The sequence below is a fragment of the Marmota marmota genome, unplaced genomic scaffold (assembly GCF_001458135.2).
Source record: "Marmota marmota marmota unplaced genomic scaffold, marMar, whole genome shotgun sequence".
NCBI lineage: Eukaryota > Metazoa > Chordata > Mammalia > Rodentia > Sciuridae > Marmota > Marmota marmota.
The window spans coordinates 44,587,911-44,610,734 of record NW_026000037.1 but is presented as its reverse complement, the minus strand read 5'-3'; the positions used below and the strand labels follow the sequence as shown (position 1 = coordinate 44,610,734).

Sequence of the window (22,824 nt, the reverse complement as noted above, 5' to 3'; positions counted from 1 at the left end):
TGCTGCTAGCTAAGGAGAAACGACTGCTGCCATAATCTCCTAGAGTTTAAAGCCCAATTACTTTGATCTCATCTCTTTAAATCACTAAAGAGAAAAGACAAAATAACATCAGGAATGGCTCTAATGCTGCACTATACCACTAGCTGCATGTTTCAATTTCAATTTCAATTTAATTAGAGTCACACTAGCCACATTTCAAGTGCTCTGTATGTGGCTGGTGTCTACCATATTAGACTGTGTGGATACAGAATATTTGCTTCATTGCAGGAAGCTGAGTTGGACAGCACTGTTCTACAGCATCATGTGTAACATTTGCCATCATTTTTAGACTTGGAAAATGTGCTCTACAGTCAAATTGCTAAATGCCACTTGTCTCAACCTGCACCTGTCCAATTTTACAAAGAATTTTTTAAAATCTCTAATTTGAAGTAAGTAACTAGTGAGAAGCTGCCTTGTGAAGTATAAGAGTTACTTTTGTGGTTTAAGGAGTCCAAAACATCTTTAAGAAAAGACCTAATAATCCCTTTTAGACAATTGTTTCAAACTCTTATCTTTGTGTTTCTGAATTTCAATGAATTTAGGGAGTAAGCAGTAAACTTGTTTTCCTATTAAATATTCAGAAGGACTTTAAGTAAGACTACAATATCTGGAAAGGAACTAAAGCATGCTCCATTCAGTTACTACCATGCTGAATTATTTGACTGTTAGCTTCCCTTCTCAACCAGAAAACCTCTTCTTAAGCAATAATTTGCTCTCTTCATTAAATACAGAATGTTTTTCTCTCATAAAGGAAGCAAGTGGATTTTTATCAGTCCAAAATAAAATGGCAGGAGAATTATCCATTAGAAAGGAAAATATTTTAATTCAGGGACAATGGAAGAATAAGAAGAGAAATAAAATAAAATAAAATTGATCACATGGATAAAATTGCTTGCTCATCATCCTTAAAAACCTATTTCTCCCCAGGTAAATCCACAGCCAGTCATGATCCTCAACCCATTGCTACCCACCTTCTATACTGAGAATCACACAACCACACACATGTACACTGTAGATAGTTTGGATTTTTATTTCCCAGTTACCATTCAGCCAGACATAAGTACAAATAGCAACTGTGAATCGCAGCTCAGACTACCTACAGCAGGGTACATGTCATGTCAAAAGATTAGAGGGATGCTCTACACAGGAGCATTCCACAGGTAGTACAGGTTGTGAAGTGCATATACTTTCAAAGCAATTCTAGTTCTTCAGCTCTGTTTGTCTGGGAACCTACCCAGCGATGGTTCTTGAAGTGGAAACTGACATTTAAAGAATCTAAGTTTAAAGATGAGACCATTTTGCGCTGGACTTGGATGATTCATTAGTATTTATGTTTTTTTATGAGATTGTGTGAGTACTTTCACTCCTGTTAACCTTTTTTATTACGTAGTAACTTAAGTTTTCAGGAAAGTTGTGAGGGGTAGTGAAATCATACACATTTGAATCAAAATCCCCATCAATCTCTGCCACTTTGGGGTTTGATGATCTTGAGTCAATCTCTCTTAATCCCTATGAAGATTAACTTCCTCCACTGGACAGTGAGGAAACTGAGGAAGAATAAGGTAAGGTAATTTGCCTAAATAGAGCTTGTTCAATACCATTGAGGTGTGTATTGAAACCAGATCTTTGAATCCAAGTTTCTTTTTTTTTTTTAAAGAGAGAGAGAAGAGAGAGAGAGAATTTTTTAATATTTTTTTTTTTTTTTTAGTTTTCAGTGGACACAACATCTTTGTATGTGGTGCTGAGGATCGAACCCGGACCGCACGCATGCCAGGTGAGCGGGCTACCGCTTGAGCCACATCCCCAGCCCGAATCCAAGTTTCTTTGATCCAAGGCCTTATTTATGCACCTTCTCAATAGAAGGAAATTTTGGTTAGTTTAGCAAATATGTCAGCAAAATCTCAGGAAAGAGATAACTTATCCCCAGTAAGGTATAAAGTACATTAACATTCACTTCTAACTTGTTCAAGCAGCCTTCTCTATCTAGTGAAATCATGGAGTATGTCTAATTCACACTTATTTGTCCACTAGCTAGTACAATGTCTTTTGGCCATGTTGTTGACCCTCATTAAATGACAAGAATTTCTCAAATTGACAAAAAAGCATTTCCTTATATTTCTTCTGGAATAAATTTTGAAATGCACAGATACCTATAATGTTTTATTCCTCCAAAATATGGAATTTTCTTAGAGAACTGTTTACAAATATAAAATATTAAATAATAAGTAATATATACACACCAACACATGTAACACATGTACATACATATACTTTCATCATATGGTCATGCATCTTAATTCTTTAGCAAGTATTAAGAAAAACACAGATTAATTTCCATTTTGGTTAATAACACACTAATTTTTAAAAATGGCTTTGAAATTTCAGTTTCTGGTGTGTTTTTATTATTAGCAATTTGCCCCTTTTAGTTCCTGGGTTAGTTGTAAATCAAAAATAAAATTTGGTTACCAACTTACAGAATATTCAGTCTGTACCATGAAGACTCAAAAGAGATGGAAAACTCAAGGTAATAAGATTATCACCATCCATCCTTTTTTTCTTTTTTTAATTTGTATATATGTATCTAAATCTGTGCCTCCAGGCCTTTCTTCACTGAGCAGAAGATTGTAATCATTGCTAAAGTCTCAGGTTTTTGCTTCTCTGCACAAAAATGAAATCAGTGGTGTGTAGCTGAATGCATTCCAGATAGCAATAGCATATCATTAGCATATCAGTGACAGCAACAAAAAAAATACATGAAAACAAAAACACTGCATACAAATGAAGATGTGTAAGAGTTTACTGCAAAAGAGAAACTGTTTTCCTTGTTACTTTTGGAATAGGTCTTTACCTTATCCATCATCATGTGACAGAACCAAAGTTTTCAAAATCTAGAAATCCTAAAAATTAAAATAGGAATGTAGGAACTGAGAAATCTAAATAGCATCCCTATTAAGACACACTGCATTTCAGGGCACTTCAAAATCTTTTGGTACTTCAAATTTTATCATCTAACTGACCAAAGTGACAATTTATTCTTATTAAGCTTTAAGAAAGGAAGGCCCAGTGAAACCTCAAGAATTTCTTATAAGCAAGCTCTTGATACAAACCAACTTACAAGGTTTTGAGTGTTTGCTTGTTGTTTCTCCCTATTTTTACTTGCTATCTCACAATAAATTCAGATAAACAAAATTTATTATAACTAGGTCTATTAAAATACACCAATCTGTATCTTATAATCTCTCCCCCTACACACACAGAGCAGAGGAAGACATTCAAATATACTAAAAATTTATTTCTCACTTACTAAAAGCCCAAAGCACACATTTTCTTTGTCAACAGGAGTTACCCTCCACATGGTGATTCATTTAATAAGCTTTCTATCTTGTGTCTCCTCAATTTCCTGGAGTGTAATTATCATCTGTAGGCAAAAAGGGAAAGAGCAATGAGGACACCATACAAGAGGTTTTATGGAGAGTGGTATCTCCTCCCCTCAAGATGCCAATCACAGTCTATTGGTTAAAATGGAGACACATTCCACACCTAAATGCAAGACACACTGGGAAATGTAGTCTGACTGAGTGTCCAGGAAGAAGTGGAGACAGTTTTTGGTGAATAGTTGGCAAAAGCTACCATATAAGGATTCTCAATACCTCATCAGCATAAATTATTGCAATTTTCTTCTAGCATTTTCTTCAGCATAGGGAATCACACTTTCCTCAATGGAAAATTCTACACTGAAAAATAAAACTTGACTCATACTCCTTTAGTAGTAACTCCTTTAGGGCCATAGCAAGCCCTGATGCTTTGCTGTGGTGATCTCCATACCACTCTCTCTAGAAAAATTCTAAATGTTATAGTTTAAGTTTAGGCATGTATGTATGTATTCTTAATAGATTTAAAAAAATAAAGAAAAACTACTTAATTTATAAACCAGAGGGATTTTAAATCTCACTTTATATGGAGTTTTTTAAAAATGACATCAGAGAAGAAATTGGAATCCATTTTTTTGAAAAAATATAAGACTCATCTGTGTGTACTTCTGACAAATAAACAAAGACTAAGAAGATATCGATCATGTCATATAAAAGCCATAAAAGAAAAGCCTTTTTCCAAATGGCATACGTAGTTCACAGCAAACCTTTAACCTGAAACTGAAAATTAGCAATATTTTCTAGGTGTGAGCATGACCCATTTTAATCAGCACACACAAGAAATTTTTATGGAGTCAGAGTGCTTTTATGCTACAACATTCCCCTTTAGTTAATTAGACTTTATTTCTGAACCTATGACGCGTGCTCTAAAAATTCTAAACTATTCATAAAATATATTTGAAGAACAGATTGAGGTTTCATTATTTATAACTCAGTCAAGATACCAAACTGACTAGATTGTAAACCTGCTGATACAGTAGCTTTTCTTACCACTCTTCAAGTTGTTGCTACTCAAGTTTCTAATTTATGTGCAAATTGAATTTGCCTAATGCATATAGTAAGCTCTTTTTGCTATTTTTTTTTAGCAATCTCCTATTCAACGTGGTTTAAAGTGTTTTTTCTGCATCTTATAAAAAGATGACCTACCTAATAGATTTATTTATTTTCTTTGTTTCCCATGTTACTCTTCATACACCCCATCCAGAGACTGGAACAGCTTCTTAACATGAACTAAATATGCATCCAGAAGCAAAGTCCTATATCCTGACCAGATTTATCTTAACTGAGAGAAAAACAGATTGCTTCTGTGGTTTATGTTGACAGCACAAGAAATCGAGACTTCAGGATTCTGTTTTCAACATTAGTTCTGACTTTCTCAGTGTGATGATTTGCCACTTGGAGTCCATTTACATCTTCAAAAGGGTTAAGAAATTCCTTTAGTGTAGATTCACCTAATTTCATTATGGCTTCACTCTAGTAGATATTCTAAAACTGGAATCAAAGACTAAAAAATTAGTGATTGTCATTGGAAAGTACATGGTCTAGCAGTGTTTTAGTCAGTATTTTCACTGCTGTAACCAAAAGGACCTGACAAGAACAATTTTAGAGGAGGAAAAGTTTATTTGGTGCTCTCAGTTTCAGAGGTCTCTGTCCAGAGGTGGCATATTTCCATTCCTTGGGGCCTGAGGTAAGGAAGGACATTGTGGAGGAAGAGTGTGGTGGAGGAAAGTGGCTCAGAATATTGCACCAGGAAGTGCGGGGTAGGGGGCTCTGCTTAACAAGCACAAAATATAAATCCCAAAGACACTCCCCCAATGCCCCACCTCTTCCAGCCACACCCTAACTGCCTACAGCTACCACCCAGTTAATCCTTATCAGTGGATCAACACACTGATTAGGTCAAGGTTCTCATAACCCAGTCATTTTACCTCTAAACACGTTTACACTGACCCACAGATGAGCTTATAGGGGAATCCTTACATCTAAACTATAACAGGCAGATAAGATGGGGGTACGAACAAACCACCCTTCTACCAGTGGCTCTCAGCCTCTCGGTGTAAAAGTATTGTGAAATGCTACAGTCACTAGTGGGATATTTGAAAGGAATAAAAGTCTCAAAACATTTCAGAAATAATTTCCAAAGTGTCACTCCTACTGAATAACAATTTTGCAGGACTGTAGGCAAATTTTAATTCTCTTTATTTGCTTGGCAACTAAAGCTTTCTGTTGCTGTTTAAATAGACTGCCCTGACCATATTCTCTTACATATTCACTAGAAAATGTTAGCAGGAATTCCAGTAAACATGGAAGTCTTTTACAGGCCTGGGCCACCTACCTACCAGAAAATGTGTCTTGAGTAGTGACGAACATAAAAAATAGATTTTCATTACATTTGAGCCATTATGAATTTGGGTTTTGTTTGTTATCACTGTGTAAGCTACACTAATACAACATTCATAATCTTTTATTCCTACATTTTTGCTACTCTATTAATCCTTGTTGAAGCAAGAACTAAGAGGTCATAGGAAAGAGGCTACATTAGCATTCATAAAACAGTGTCTTCTGCACCTGATCATTAAGATTCCTCTTCCTCAAAGAGCTGTACACATACTTCTTCCTCACACCTTCTGGACAGTGGCCTCCTCACCAACAACCTTGTTCATTTGAAGTCTCTGCCCCTCTAGATAAATTTTTATTCATTTTCCCCTAATCAGTGTAGATTCATACCTCTGATTCATTATCTTGCTGCAGAAAGACAGAGAACTGGAAATACTGCTTCAAACTCTGGACATGAGATTTTTCACTATATCCAATTTCCCTTCTCTCTTGTGTTTTTGGACAATCCTGTGTGGGGCTATCAAGTTGCCATGGTCTACTTTTGGACAGTACCATCTTGAAATCAAGCTTAAATTTTTATTCTGCTTCAGTGAACTTTCTACAGGAGACCACTCATCAGGGCACAAGACTTAGTTGACAGAAAAGAGGCAGTGTAACTGGAATGAACACACTGAGTTGGGGTACCTTTTCTTCAAGTTTATGTGTGACTTTTGGGTCCTCTGAGTCTGATGATGTCTATGTCTAGCCCTAGCCCAGGTGATCAACCAGCAGAGGCATGTTACTTTCTTCTACCCAGTTCATTCTCAAAAGGAAGTTACTTCCTTCTCCTGAAATAGACATTCTCAAATAAGGATTTCCTTTGTTCACAATTCTTTTGACAACCACAACTCCATCTACGCACTTATCAAATGTCTTATTCTATGCCAGTTATATTTTACAATATTTCTTTGATAAATAACTCATTTTATAGTAAAATAAGTGATGTTAGGGGCATCTATTGATAGATTTCACTAAAGTTAGTACACACTTCATCATCCAAAGTAGGTGGCTTTATAGAATTGTAACACTAGCCAGCAGGGGGGTAACATTTTGTTAACTGTTGTACAGATTATATTTAGGATTATCATATAAAATATATAATGCTTGCTTAAGTGTGATTCTTAGGCTAAGTCTAAATCTTAGATAACAAGTAATTTTAGTATAATTGTACACCAATATTGCATAGACAGTCTCATTGAAGACATCTGTATCTCTGCTCCACTCAGAACCAGCTTGGATGACTAAAAGTCTGGCTCCATCACTTTGTGTCTGGCAGTTGATACTATGCTTAGTAAGGTACCTGAGATGGTCAGAACATCTACATGCAACCTTTTCATGCTACCACTTGTCTTTTTCACATCATGGCAGTAGGGTTCCAAGGATTAACTATTCCAAGAGAAAATATCAGGGAGAAACTGTGTTGCCTTTTCTAACATGGCATTGAAATCAAGCAGGATCGCTCCTGCCATATTATATTGGTTAAATACAAATTACTTAGGCTGACACAAATTAAAAGGATAATAACTATACTCTACCCCTTGATGGGAAGACTGTCAAAGAAACTAAGGGAATGTTTAAAGCATCAAACCCGGCCATCAAACCAAAATATTATTTATATTCCTCTTACATGCAAACAATACTCACTTCTCTTCTATACTCTCCCAAATTCTCAATTATGGCAGCATTCTCAGATTTTGGGTTCAGAACCTTGTAATGTAAACCAGATTTAGATATGTTTATTGATTGTAGTTCTTCAGTATAACTCCTTTTACATACTTGCTCTTACCATGAAGATCCATACACTAAACAAAAAAGTTCACTACTCTCCAAACATCTAATGTTCAAAGGTGGAACATGGAAAACTTTAAATCTTCCTATTCAATAGGAGAAAAAATTAGAAATAGACCAGAGCCTTTAGTCCATAGCAATTCTGAAATCCAATTAGGAACTTGTTTTGATAATCTTGGTTAGTGCTCAATTTTAATATCTAGGAATGAGTCTCCATGGCTGTTGGCTCTGTACTCTGCAACTTTGGTTCATCCCTGAGAATTTTTGCCTTCTTCACAAAAAAGTCACCAGTGTTTGTAGTTAAGTAGATTTTTCATCCTGTTTTCTTCTATAGTAATTCAGCAATCCAAAGTTCTGATTTTTGTTTTCTACTATCTCTCTCTTTTAATTCAAGTTGGTGGTGTTTCTGCCAAGAAGGAGGAGGAGGAGGAGGAAGAGGAGGAGGAGGAGAAGGAGGAGGAGGAGGAGAAGAAGAAAAAAAAATTCTTAAATTCTTCATAATTTACCTCAAGTCTTACCAGTTTCATTCTTTTAGACAAAGTTATACTTATAAACCTCAGGGAGATAAGTCCTTCTTTAAATAGATTTGCTATATGGTTGTTGCTAGATAGCATTTTAAAAATTCTTATTAAATGAAAAGAATATGTGAGATATATCCATAAGATTATTACAGGAATTTTTCTTGTTTGAAATAACAACATAAATATTTTAGATGTCATGTCAAAGTGCTTTAAACTTATGCATATAAACATTAAAAGAGTGAGGAAGGAATAGTATAAATAGTCTTTGTTACCAACTTCAATAACTGACATACTTCTTTAAATACACAATCTGCCAAAACTATTTTACATATGGACAACCTAAATACGCCTGTATCTATAAAAGGGATGGTATCAAAAATTAACAAAAGCACCAGGTCCTGATGATTTCACTGGTGAATACTACCAAACACTTAAAGAAATGATACCAATTCTCTACAATCTCTTCCGGGATATAAAAGCAGAGATAATAGTTCCAAACTCATTTTATGGAATTAGCATTAAACTAATATTAAAATGAGATACAGACAATATAAAAATTATAGACTGATATCTCCTATAAATATTGATACAGAAATCCTTTAAAAAGTTAGCACACTGAATCCAACAATGTGTAGAAGTTTTATCCATCAGAACCAGTTGAGATTTGAGATTTATTCCAGGTATGCAAGGTTGGTTCAATATTCCAAAAATGAATCCATGTACTCCAGCACATCAACAGGCTGAAGAATAATCATATGATCATATTAAAAGGTATAGAAAAAATATTTGACAAAATCTAACACTCATTCATGATAAATTGTATTTTAAAAATTACAAATAGAGGAAAACTTCCTCAACTTGATTAAAAAAAAAAATCTGCAAAATACCTACAGGTAATGTGAAACTTAATAATAATGGAATTGTATCCCCTTAAGATCAGTAACAAGACAAGAATATCCCTTCTCACCACTCCTATTCAAATCATACTAGAAATGCTTACTAATGCTGCAAGATGAGAAAAGGAAATAAAGAGTATGCAAATTGAAATATAAGAAATAAAACCATCTTTGTAGATGATATTATTGTTTTGTAGAAAATTCCAAAGAGCAGACAAAAACAAAAAGCTAAACAATAAAAAGAAAGAAAAAAGAAACAAACAACCAAACTACTAAAACCAACCTCCTGGAACTAATATGCAATTGTTACAAGGGTTTCAGAGTGCAAGATTAAAATTAAAAAGTCAATTTCTTTCCTATATAGAAGTAATGCAAATCTAGAATATGTAATTAAAACACACATTTACGTTAACAATCCACAAAATAAAATACTTAGTTATAAATATGACAAAATATGTACCAAATCAATATGATGAAGACCACAAACTGTGAAGAAAAAAATCAAAGATCTAAACAAATGGAGAGATAGCCTATGTTCATGGATAGGAAGACTTAAATTTATTTAATGTTAAATATTCACAACTCAATCTACTGATTTAATGAAATTACAATCAAAATCTCAGACAGTTATTTTGTGCTTGGTTATTGACAAACTGCTTTCAAAGTTTACATTGAAAGCTAAAAAATCTGAAATTGTTAACATAATACAAGGAAATGAAGTAAGAGAAAGACAATACCCAACTTCAAGACTAACTACAAAGCTACAGTCACCAAGACTGTGGTATTAGTGAACAAATAGACAAATAAATAAATGGAACAGAATTGAGAACCTAGAAATATGTGCACACAAATATTTTTAACAAAAGTCTTTCAATGTTTAAAGTCTAGTGTTCTCTGCAAATAGCACTGGACATCCATATGCAAGAGATTAATCTAGACATAGACCACACTCCTCATAAAAATTAACTTATGCTAGATCTTAGCCCTAACTGCAAATGCAAAAGTGAAACTAAATGCAAAACTATAAACGTCTAGATTAAATTGGTAAAAATCTTGGTAACCTTGGTTTGGCAGTGACTTTTCAGATACAACACCAAAAGCACAATGTGTGGAAGAAAAAAAAATCAATAAATTGGACGTCATTAAAATGAAAAACTTCTGCTCTGCCAAAGGCATTGTTTAGAGAATGAAAAGACAAGCCGCAGACTGGAAGAAAATCTTTGCAAAACACAATTGCGATAAAGGACTTAGAATCAAAATATCCAGAGAACACTTAAAACTCAACAATAAGCAAACAATCCAATTAAAAAATGGGCAAAAGATCTGAACAGACATTTCACCAAAGATATACAGATGGCAAATAAGCATATGAAAATATGTTCAACATTATATATCAGTATGAAATTGCAAATTAAACAACAATAAGATGCCATTACACATATTTTTAAATGTACAAGGATTTGTTTTAATCAGATATGTTAGGACATGCAGATGAGAAAATGATTGTCATAAAGAAAGACATTTTTATGCTCACAGATCCCTAGAAACAGCAGGCACGTGACATGCCTCACACAGTCACTTGAGGGAACACCAGTATCAGTCAAAGGACAGGCAGAGCAAGGGGAATGTGTGGGCAAAAAAACTTTATTGTGGTTATCATAGGAAGACATGGGTGAGGTGAGGTAAATAGGTTTAAGATGGCTAGTTTGAATACTGTCAGTGGGCTCCAGGGTGAGAGAGCTGTCCTGAGTTGCCCAGTACCTGGCTCTGGATTGATTTGAGCAAGGGGATGTTCACTTGGTCTGCAAACCTTAAAGGAGATAATTAGAAATTGTGGGTTTCCATTGATTGGTTTGCATATGAAAGGCACACAATGTGAGTCATTTACTATTTTTAAAAATTAACTAGTGCTGAATATACTTTGTATAAAACCAGAGATACGAAGATTTGTGCTCTATGTGTGCAATATAAATTGTAATGCATTCTGCTGTCATATATGATGAATCAGAATAAAAAATAAATTTTAAAAAAATAATGACAAAAACAAAGAAAGAAATTAAATAGCACTGGGAAGAGCAATCTCTTTATAAGGAACAAGGACACAAAATGTCAAAATATCTTCAAATACAGAAAATTTTTAAAAAGTACATGACACATCTAGATCACTGCTAGCAAGAGTGTGGTGCAAGAGGAATTCATTCACTTGTGGGAATACAAAAGTTTTCAGCTATTTTAGAAGATAGTCTAGCAGTTTCTTATAAAGTTAAACAGGCCAAACATATAAACATGCAATCACTCTCCTGAGTCTTTATCTTAAGGAGTTGAACAATAACCCTCACATAAATATTTGTAACAACCTTATTCAAAATTGTCCAAAATTGTAAGCAACCAAAATGACTTTCAATGGACAAACAGATTTAAAATGTGGAATATCCATAAATGGAATATTATCTGATGATAAAAGGAAATTCGCTACTAAACCACAAAAAAAGACATGGAAGACCTCTTAGTATATATTGGTAAGTAACAGAAGGTAGTCTGAAAATACTACATAGTATATTATTCTGCTTTATGACATGCTGAAAAATGCAAAACTATAGAAATAGTAAGATTAGTGGTTGCAGGGATTTGGAGGTGGGGGAGGGAAAATAGGTACAGCATATAGCATTTTTAAGCAGTGAAACTATTCTGTATGATATGGTAAGGCTACATGGTACTTAATATTTGTCAAAATCCATATAATCGTACAACACAAAGAGTGTATCCTAATGTAAATTATGATCTTTAGCTAATAATAATGTAACAATATTGATTGACTAATTGTGACAAAGTTACCATATTAGTGCAGATATTAATAATAAGAAAAATTGTATTGGCAGAGATACAGTATATAAGGACTCTGTATTTTTGTTCTACTTCTCTGTAAATTTAGAGTAACTCAACACTAAAAATATTTCAAGCCAAGTGGAAAGTTCATGCCTTTAGTGCCAACTACTCCAGTGACTATGAGGGAGGATCATTTGAACCCAAGGAGCTCAAGGCCAGTCTGGGCCACCTAGTGAGACCTCATGTCCTAAAAAAAAGAAAAGAAACTCTTTTTTAAAAAGTGAAAAGGCAAGCACCACATAGATATTTGCATTTTCACAACCAACAGAAGATTAATATCCAAAATATTTAGAAAACAATAACAAACTAAAAGGAAAAGACAGGGGGATGAACAGGAAATCCACAGAAAAGTAACCCACTCTATTGAACTCAGCTGTAATACTCAAAACAACAATAAAATTAACATAGTTCTTATTGACCTAGATGTAGCCATTGGATTTCAAATGAGATGAGACTGTACAAGATGAGGAACTCTCCTTCTCTGCTTTGAGGTATATAGGTCAGAACATCAGTTTTGTCAAGATCTGATTATAAAAATTGTGCATATCATTCCATATAGCAACTGCATCTGCTGGATGCATCTGCATCTGCTGCAACTGCACAAAGAAACACATACAACAATACTCATTACCAAAAAAAAATGGTAATAATGAAAATACAGAAAAAATAAAGAAGTAAAGAGTATATAATGACACACATACAATGGAATATTGCAAAGCATTTTAAATTAGTAACTTTGAGTTATATGTTATCAGCAGGAATAAATCCCCAGGACAATGTTGAATTTAAAAAGGAAGATTATGCCTGTAGCAACCACCTTTAAGAAAGGAGGCTGAGGCAGAATGTTTGCAAGTTCAAGGCCAGGCTCAGCAACTTAGTGAAGCCCTAAGCAACTTAGCAAGACCCTGTCTCAAAACAAACAAACAAACAAACAAGGGCTGGGATGTGGCTCAGTTATTAAGAGCCCCTGTATTCAATCTCCAGTACCAAAAAAAAGGCAGAGGGGGAAGAATTAGATTACTATGTTTGAAAATATACAAAGTTATTATTTAGGATACAAATATATGTAGGAATAGAATAAAAATTTGAAAGCAAATAATAAATAGCAAGTTGGGGCTAAATGTTTCCAAGAAGAAAGGGAAAAAATGAATTATAGAAGGTTATACAAGGAGCTTCCACTATACCTGCAATGTTTCATTTATTTTAAATAAAACTGAAGCAAATATTGGCTAAATGTAGAGATCTTATTTAAAGCTGAGTGGGAGTACATGACTGTTTGTTCTTGTTGCTGTGCTCTTCTGTATATTTGAAGTACTTAACTTTAATTAGTGATTCTAGAATGAATCAGCTCCTTAGTTTTTATCTTAAAGATCAGAAAGGGCCAGTAAGCTAACGACATTGGTTGTGGCAATGAGCTCTGAAGAACAACCCCATTAAAGTATGAGTTCAGTGGGCCAGCTCAAGAGACAATGCTGAGTTATGCTGTCATGAACATATAGCACAGAGAATGATGCCTAAAATGAACAGCCCTTATCCCCTAACTATGCCTAGAAACGAAAGCTGTCCCAAATCACCACTTGTGATGGTCTCATGGGAATCTGAGGTTTCCTTCTATCAGGACTCCCCTTGTTCTCAGAAAACACTATCAGCAGAGCTGTCATTACTAACAAAGCCAAAAGAAGAGTGAAAGCTTTGTTTCTCTTTGCCCACCCCTCTGACATTGATGTAGCTATTCACTTGTTAAATAAACCCCTTGTGTTGCACATCTGCACTAAGCTGATATGAAAGTGAGTTGATCCTGCTGTCTGTAATTATGAGAGGGAGTGTGGATGGTGTGTGATGTGAAAAGTTATGTGCACACTGATTGATTGGAGAAGAAAATAAACAAACCCTATGCAAAGTTTAGGACATAGAGACCATGGAGTTGGGAATTTGGGGGTGGGTTTGAATTTGCTCCAATTTGGTAACCCACTCATGTCTCAAAATAAAGAAGGAAATGAGAAAAATACAGGCATCATCAGAATGTTCTTATTTTTCAGTCTTTTCCTGTCTTACCTCAGGAGACAGAGACCAAACTGAGACAGAAAATGAAGGCAAGAATAAATATTAGCAAGAAGAACAGGTTTCTGAATCAACCAATATGGAAATAAAATAGTAAAGCCTCCTGGAAATGCATTAGGATTGGAGTATGGAAAACTGACCTTGAAACTTAGCTCTGCCTTTAATTACTGCATATGTGCAATTCAGTCATTTCATCTATAAAATGAGGGTTGAGGCTAGATCAATATTTCTTAAAGGTGGTTCTCAGAATACTTGTACCAGAATCATGTAGAGGTACTCATGACAAATTGATTCCTAGACCACCCCACAAACTACAGGATTAGCCTGTATTGACCAGGCTAACAAGATATATTTTAACTACTTCTCTACGACTTTGTGGATGCAGTTTTAGATCCAGTATTGAGTGTTTTAGATCTTAAGTGCCCTTCCTGTGTCAGTCTTTGGTGATTGAATAGGATTCCATTTGGCTTTGTCTCTAGGTTTGGTAACATCTTCTGAATTCTGTTATGAGAACTGATTTGTTTGTTTTCTTACATTTTTAATGTGGTTTTCTAAAGGATGCAATATATAATTCGCCTTTAAAAAAAACTGTCGATAGTTTCTAGTATAGAAAGCTTTAAAATATCCATTGATGATGCTGATGAAGATAATAACAGAATGGGTGTTTCTTATACTCTGAAACATGATCATTTAAATTTTGTAGACTGGAACAAGATGGGGCTAATTATAATAGTTATTTAGAAAGGGAAGGTAAAATCTTTCATGAGAAATATCCAGGATTAACTTCCTTAAGTTTACTCCCTTCTATATTCATCTGCAATATTTCATTGTGTTGATTCTAGTTCAGTTTCTATAAATTTGCTTTCTACTCCCTTCCTTTCATCAAATATTTGCTAAATCTTCTAAATGCCAGGAGTTTTGCTTCATGCATGGTATACTAAGATTTAAAAAGGCACGGTTGCTGTCCTCAAAGAACTCATAAGTTTGGGGGTAAATAGACAATATACCATAATTCTGTGGGGTTTATAAACAATAATGAATAAAGAGATGTAAGACCACAAAAAAGGAAGCAACTTGCCCTCATTTGGGCAAGTCAAGAACACTTTCATCAACTAGGATCTATTGAATCTGTTGTGCTAGAGGGGAGAGGTGAGCAGAGAAAGCCAGGTATGTAAAGAAAATTCTAGGAAGAGGGGAAGCTTGGGCAAAGCACAAAGGTTTAAAGTTATCTTCTGCTGAGGAAATGACCCATTAGTCTTTGTTTTAGGAAGAAAAATAGAACAAGATTTTTAACAACAAATTTGGGCTCAAATCAGGAAGGAGTTAAATGTGATGCTAAAATGTAAAATAATTTTTAATTTCATGTGATGGTATCCATAACTAGACTTGGTGACATGCTTCAGTCTGTGCTTTGACAGATCAAAAGCATTCTCTAAAACAAATGAGAAAGCTGGAGAAAGTACAAGAAATCAAATGCTAATAGGTAGTTAAGAAATGGGGGAGCTAGTCTAGGTGAACACCTGAGTCAGTAAAGGTGCAGGAGCAGTTTAGAGAGTTATTTCAGCAGCAGAATGCAGTGGTCAGTATTTAATCAGAGGTTTGGAAAGGAGATAAGGTGACATTTCCTAAAGGAACTGTCAAAGATATTTCTGTGATGATAAATCTAGTTTTGATGATATAGAGTCTGAAAATAAAGAGAGATGGATCAACAAAAGAATGGTAGCATACTGCAGTGGATGTGCTTGAGTTTTGGCCAGGCAGGGTGGTCCAAGCCTGTAATCTGAGCAACTCTGGAGGCTGATCCAGGAGAATCGGGAGTTCAAAGTCAACATCAGCAAAAGCGAGGCACTAAGCAACTCAGTGAGATACTGTCTCTAAATAAAATACAAAATAAGGCCAGGTATGTGGCTCACTGGTTGAGTGCCCCTGAGTTCAATCCCTGGTACCCTACCACCCGCCCCCCTGCCAAAAAAAAAAAAAGAATGAGCTTGAGTTTTGACGTGGAGTTTGAACTATTGCACTAATCCAGGAATTTGGAGCTCATGACATGTAGAACTGGTCTTACAGATTTGGGAGACATCAGCATAGCATTCATAGGTAAAACAGTGGAGTACATAAGCTCCCCATGGGGAAGTTAGAATAATGATACAAGACAGCAAAGGATAGAAAGAAGAACCCACTTTACCCATATTGTCACTCGTACATGTAGTAACAGGAGAATGTGTGCATCTAGTTACCAGGACTAACAACAGTACTCGAAGTTACATAAAGGCACAGACTGGCTTGAATTACCAATGCTTAAAGAAAGCAATTGATTACTTCATAACATTTCTTCAGACTGGAACACACCAAATGCATAACATGCTTACAAGACAGGTTGTATAAAAAAAGTATGCAATGTGCATTTAATTGAAGGGCATTGATATTATAATTTACTAGAAACGGTAAAAGAAAGAAATAAGTAACAGTTGAGTTACATAGAATGTAAAAATAGATTTGTTATTACTTTTTAGTATCAGTAATTAAATCTCCTATAAATTTTCTACAACATGAAATTAGGAATTATTTCTAATAATTGGAAAAAAATAAAGATGAGAATATCTAGAAATTAAAGAATGTAAATGAATCGTGTTTTACTTTTCTTTCAAAATCTCTTATTTCATGATTTTACTGCTAAAATTGGTAGAGTGCAAAAGAGAGTAGAGCAGAAATTAGAACAATTCATAACAATATACATTTTCTCACTAGATAAGGAAATAACAATTCAGAGAATGAAAGTCTGGGCTCATTATTTTAATTTATTCAATGTTCTTTCAGCAAACTTTTAGTGCACAAATTTTTACAATAAAAATTTGAGGTGCTGGGATATAGATACATCCGTGAACAAGTCATGGAAATTCATGGTTTTGTGAAATTTATTGATTATGTAAGTAAAAAAATCATAGCTAACAACTGCTAGAGTGAGGTGTGGTGCACAAATAAGGGAGGGAAGAGGGACAGGAAGTACTGGGAGAAGTGGTGATTGAAATGGTGAAAAAGGAAGTTAGGAAAGCCCTCACTGAGAAATCAACTTTTGAGGCATGACTTTCAGAAGGATGAGAAGAAATCCATCTAGATGTGGAAGGGAGGAGTAGTTCCAGGTAAGTGACTTAAGCAAATGTAGAGTTAAGATATGGAGCTTTCTGGCTGTACCAGAAATACTGGGAGAAGAGACAGGAGTCCCGAGACTCCAGGGCTTGTCTAGACTATCAAGGGGAAGAGTCTGGGCCACAGTGAAAGGCAGTGGACAGCTACAAGACTTTGTAGGCCATCGTGAGAATTTTGCCTTTTCCTTGATGAAAGGAGATGGAAATGGAGTTTCAAAAACATAGTTGGAAGAACTCTAGTCTTCTGTTGCAATGGAATAAGATACCGGCTTGGTTTCTGTGGTTGACTTTTTATAGAAAATACATTTTTTTTTTTCTCTCTTTTTTTTTTTTTTTGTGTGTGTGTGTGTGTGTACACATTTGGTCGTCCGAACTCTAAAGATGACCTTCAAGACTCTTATCCCTAGTTATTTAATACCAATTTAGGTACTACTCTGAATGAATTTTTTTACATAAAATTCAGGTTACGAATCAGCTGACCTTAAAATAGGGAGATTAGCTAGTATTGTCTGGGTGAGTCCAATGCAACCAAATCAGCTCTTAAAAGCAGAGGAGGAAGACAAAAGAGTCAAGCACAAGAGAAAGTCAGAGAAATTAAAAGCAAGAGAAAGACCTGAACTGCCAATGAATGCTAGCTGAGAAAATGGACAAGGCAAGCTACAAGCTAAGCTATGTAGAAGCAGAGAATGAAAATCTGGGCTCATTATTTTAATTTATTCAATGTTCTTTCAGAAGCAGAGAACAGGAATAGGGGTAAAGTTCAGTGGTATAGCTTGATTAGTATTTACAAGGCCCTAGGATTGATCCCCAGCACTTATAAAACAAAACAAACAAACAAAAAAACTGAGAAACTAAGGACAGTTTCAGTCCAGCAAAGAAACAGGAGCCTCACTTCATGTCTATAACCACATGGGAGGGAATTTCGCCAACTACCTGAATGAGCTTGGAAAGAGACTCGTTCCCCTAAGCCTTCAGAAAGGAAGGAAGCCCTCCCAACATCCCAATTTTAGTTTGTAAATTCTGGAAAAGAGAACTAGAGGAACTGTATTTTGTCCAAGCTGCTGAATTACATAGCTACAAGATAATAAATGTGTGTTATGTTGGTTACTCACTTTTGTGGTACGTTGTTAAGGTAGCAATAGAAAACCAAAATATGTATGTTTTATATATTATATATTTATTTAATATAAGATATCAAAATATAGTATTTTCCTAACATTTTAATGGGAACAAAGTACATGACTTATTCTCCTAAGAGAATTATTTTTATTTTCCTGGTATATGAATCTTTTTCTAGTTCAGAAAACTCAGTATAAGAGAATGAAATAATGAACCAGAGAAGGAATCTTATGTTACTTTTTTTTTAAAAAGAGAGAGAGAGAGAAGAGAGAAAGAGAATTTTTTTTTAATATTTATTTTTTAGTTTTCGGCGGACACAACATCTTTGTTTGTATGTGGTGCTGAGGATCGAACCCGGGCCGCACGCACACCAGGCGAGCGCGCTACCGCTTGAGCCACATCCCCAGCCCCAATCTTATGTTACTTAAGTGGATAAATAAATAACAAATAAATAGAAAAAGAAAAGTAATTTACCATGGAAATTTTGCTTATGGTATCATTTTCTAAATAATTTCATTCTGGTAGATTTAGAAAGCCTTAAATTCATTAGGAAAAATTTGAATACATCTTTTTTTTTCATGTATAATCAGTGAAGTAAAATGCTACCATGAGTTTTTTTAATACTACCATGAAATTTATACCACCATAAGGAATCTCAAAAGGTTTGCAGGATTATAGGTACAGGAGAAAAACTTTGTAGTTGCCCCAAATTGTCCCTAGGTTTGACCACTTGTATTTGCTGCTGTCACACCTACCAAAAAATTGAAAGCAGACTTGGGTCTTGAGGATTTTATTCCATGTCAACATGGGAATATATGGCCATAGGCTCCCAGGTTCCTTGAAGTATAAAATATTCTTACGTATTGCAAGTCTTGCATAACTTCCAGGGCTTCCTCCCATCTGAACATCTTGAGCATGGTGTCTTTCTTGTTAGGAGTTTTTTTTTTTGTTTTGTTTTCTGGTGCATTATGTGCACATGTGTAAGCCCAAGTCATTGACGTCAAACACAGACTGTGCGTTTTCCTGTAAGTCACCCATGCCATTTTAAAGCCTATCAAAAAAGATAGTGAAAGCTGCCCCCACAAGTTCTCATCTTTAGTGAAGATGATGAAACACACTCAGAAATAAATAGCTTCATTCAAACTAGAGCTTAAAAACACCAGATTGATCCACTGATTTCAAACGGTTTTTCAATAGCAGCTGACAGTGGCATCCTGTGGAGCTCAAAAGATGGTCTTGTCTTATTTGAAACCGGGCCTTTAAACACAGCAATCATTCAGAATGCTTCCGTAAGGCCTCCTCCTTCTCCCTGTGTATATGACTCCATCCTTTCTCTTCCTATTAAAATTTCCATATATAATTAATCAACTCGGAACAAAAGGAAGGGAATCTCAGTCCATATAAATTTCTTATATTCTAGACAATCATTTGTTATGTGACTGAACATACTAAAAAATATACCAATCTCCTTCCTACATGTCCCAAAATACCAACAATTATAATCTTAAATTTTAAAAAAAATACATTTCCTTTTTGATATTTTGAATTTAATTTATACTACCACATTTTCTCACTTGAGACAAGGAATATTTTAGAGAGCAAATATCACATTTTGCTATTCTAAAAGTTGCTTCAATTGTCAGTGCTGTCACATTTCATTATAAAGAATTTAATAAACTCCTACTGAATACCTACTAGCATGTACCAGGTTCAGTACTTGGCACTGACTAATAAAATGACACAGACTAATAAAATGCAGTCCCTGACCATTTAAAGTCCATAGTTAATCAGCTAACTTAACACATACACACACACACGCACACACACTCTCCAAATAATGAACAGGTGCAAACTGGACGTTATCTCTACAATTAAGACTGAGCAAATTCATCTCAGTTGGAGAATAGGAAATGTCTCAATAAATTATGATCTGACCCTTTCACCTATTCTCAAATGGATTTTTATCATCTATTATTTATCAATTGATCTCTGAGACTGAACTAAATCAATATATTTTGTTGCTGTCTTCTTTGAGACAATCATTTTCTTGGAACTGGAATGTACTAAGGCAGTCATCACTGTTATTCTTAAACAATCTCTAGAAAAAAAAAATACCATTTGTATCAAGGTTGAACTCAGTGCCAATAGAGACAAGGGGACAGAGTGAGGTGGATTAAGGAGTACAGTGTTGTCCCCCAAAGTCCAAAAACATGCCAAACAACTGTTTCTGATTGCATACCCAAACACCCTAATTATAGTATTTTTTTAAAATTGTCAATAGTTCTAAAAGTGATTTAGAGAAAACCTCTTTAAACACAATGAAATTAAACACATACTTTGCACATGTGTGGTCACTGTGCTTTGAGAATTTGAGGCCTTTTGAAATCAGCAGTGATGAATAAATGGATAGAGCAGCAGAGATTGAGAGAAGAAAAGTGGGGATTCCCTCCTCTGACAACCTTATAACTGAAAGCAGGGGAAACAATTATTAGTCCCCCTCTGAGAATGAGTTATTTTGTTCTGAGATATGCAAGATAATCACTTCTATAGTTGTAATCTTTTTCCAGAAAATACTGAAAATCATTAAAATCCCTCTCTTCCTTTGGTGCCAAAGTTTCATAAACATGATGATCTGTGATTCAGGCTTTTTCATAATTATACCTTGCTATATTTTGCAATACTGATAAAGTACTTTATTTCAATAAAACCGTAACTAGACCATACATGATTGTTAGGCTCCGTATCAATTGTCCCTCATTAATGTTGCAGAAAAGCGATTAGCATTTTGAGGCAAACAAGGTGTACTTAGTTAGTGGGACATGACCCTGCTGTCACTAAATTATATCTATGATTAATGATCTCCTCCGTTTAAAGTCTGAATCATAATAAATAGATTATAAGTGAAAACTGGGGGATGGATAGAGAAATGTGGGAAAGATGAACCTTAAGACTTGAATCGTACATGCCATTGTTCAATATTGAATTCAGCTCATTGTGCAATTGACCTCAAGGTTGATGCTCAAATTTCCAAGGCAGTGGTTTTCAACCCTGACCACACATAAAAATCACCTGGGGAGCTTTTTAAAAACTCTAGTGTATGGGTCCCACCTCAGACTAATTAAATTCTCTGGAGGTGAGATCTGGGCACTATGAGGTTTTCAAAGTATAAATGCCATAATAGCCACATTTAAGACATGAAATTGGAGTCAGGAAAAAAAATAGAAAACCCAGAGATCTAAACATGTTATGATAAAGATTTTTGGTTAGGATTCTCTAAATTACATTAGCACAATGAAAATTATGTTTCTATCACATACTAATTAGTCCAGAATTTTTATGTATAAGTTTCTAGGCATTTATTCATTATTGCAAATATCATCTTGTTCTTTGAAAGGTAATTTTACTTCATTTTAACTAATCCATTATAGTCACAGGCAAATTTGAGAATGGTGAAGCCTCCAAAGTTAAAGAGAGCTGCTTTGTCCTATGGACATGTGTATCTGTATGTAAACTCACACACCTGAGTTTAAATAAATCTGATTTAGGAGCCATCCAACCTAATAGCAATAGGTTTGTAAGGAAAGAAGAGAAAGGGCAAAAGAAGAAAAAGGGCAAGGGAAGAACAAAATAAAGGAAAGGAAGATTGGAATAGAACCAAATATGATTGTTCACTTTAACCCCTAACTCTCCAGTGCAAAGCTTCTCTTGATGTCTGCCTTCTCTTTCATTCATCTCTCCATCCATCTCTTTAACAAATATCCTAACATCTCCTACAGTTGGTGAATTGCTAATATACTCAATGTAGTAGTTTCACAAAGATGACAAATTGGATTCATAAATAAGTCAATAATTTCTAGTCAAAGTTCTAAGCAACTCACATTGATACAAAACTAGAATTTGGTTTTCTTTCTGTTAAAAGGATAAATTTTATCTTGAATGACTGTGAAAGATTTTCCTTTAGCTGTTGAGAAAAAGTGCATGGGGCGACGGTGGAAGAGTTCTGAATCACCCTCCAGGACCTAGTACAGATCACTGATTTGGAGACAATCTTGTTGCTCTACTTCTTGAAGTTCTAGTGAAGAAATTGATTGATATGTGCTTATTAAACATATTCATTTTATTATTACATCTTCTCACCTTAGTAATGCTACCTGTTAAACTTAGTGTATTCAATCCTTTCAGCTCAGACATTAGTATGTTTTGTGATATTAATTTTTGTGACAATGGAAGTTATGAGATTTTTTTAGTGCTTATATTCAGTCAATCAGTTCTTTATATTTTTTGCTCAATATCAGGCAGTTAGTGTGGTTTTGAACTCTCTTATGAATGAATTATTGACTTTGATTGAGTTATTTCAGATAAATAAATGTCTGTACAGAGATTTAGATTTCTTCAAACATATAAACCACTTCAGGTCCTTCTAGTATATCTTAGAAATAGTAATAAGATGAAAACAAAAAAAAAACTTTATTTTCTAAAAATCCTTTATAGTGACTACTCAGAAAAAAAATGTGAAGCCTTCATTTAATTCAGTGAAACAGAAAAGTTGATCATATAGTTA

At 34.7% G+C, this 22,824-nt stretch overlaps 1 protein-coding gene across 1 annotated transcript in view; it reads right to left on the bottom strand.

The window, feature by feature from the left end:
* Positions 1-7,885: 7,885 nt before the first annotated feature.
* The window catches only part of Gpd2 (glycerol-3-phosphate dehydrogenase 2), a 194,802-nt gene continuing 179,863 nt past the window's right edge, over positions 7,886-22,824 (bottom strand). The window contains exon 18 of the mRNA XM_048812289.1: positions 7,886-8,040. Within this exon, the coding sequence (XP_048668246.1) occupies positions 8,019-8,040 (22 nt within the window). The 3' untranslated portion in view covers positions 7,886-8,018. The remainder of the gene's footprint in view (positions 8,041-22,824) is intronic.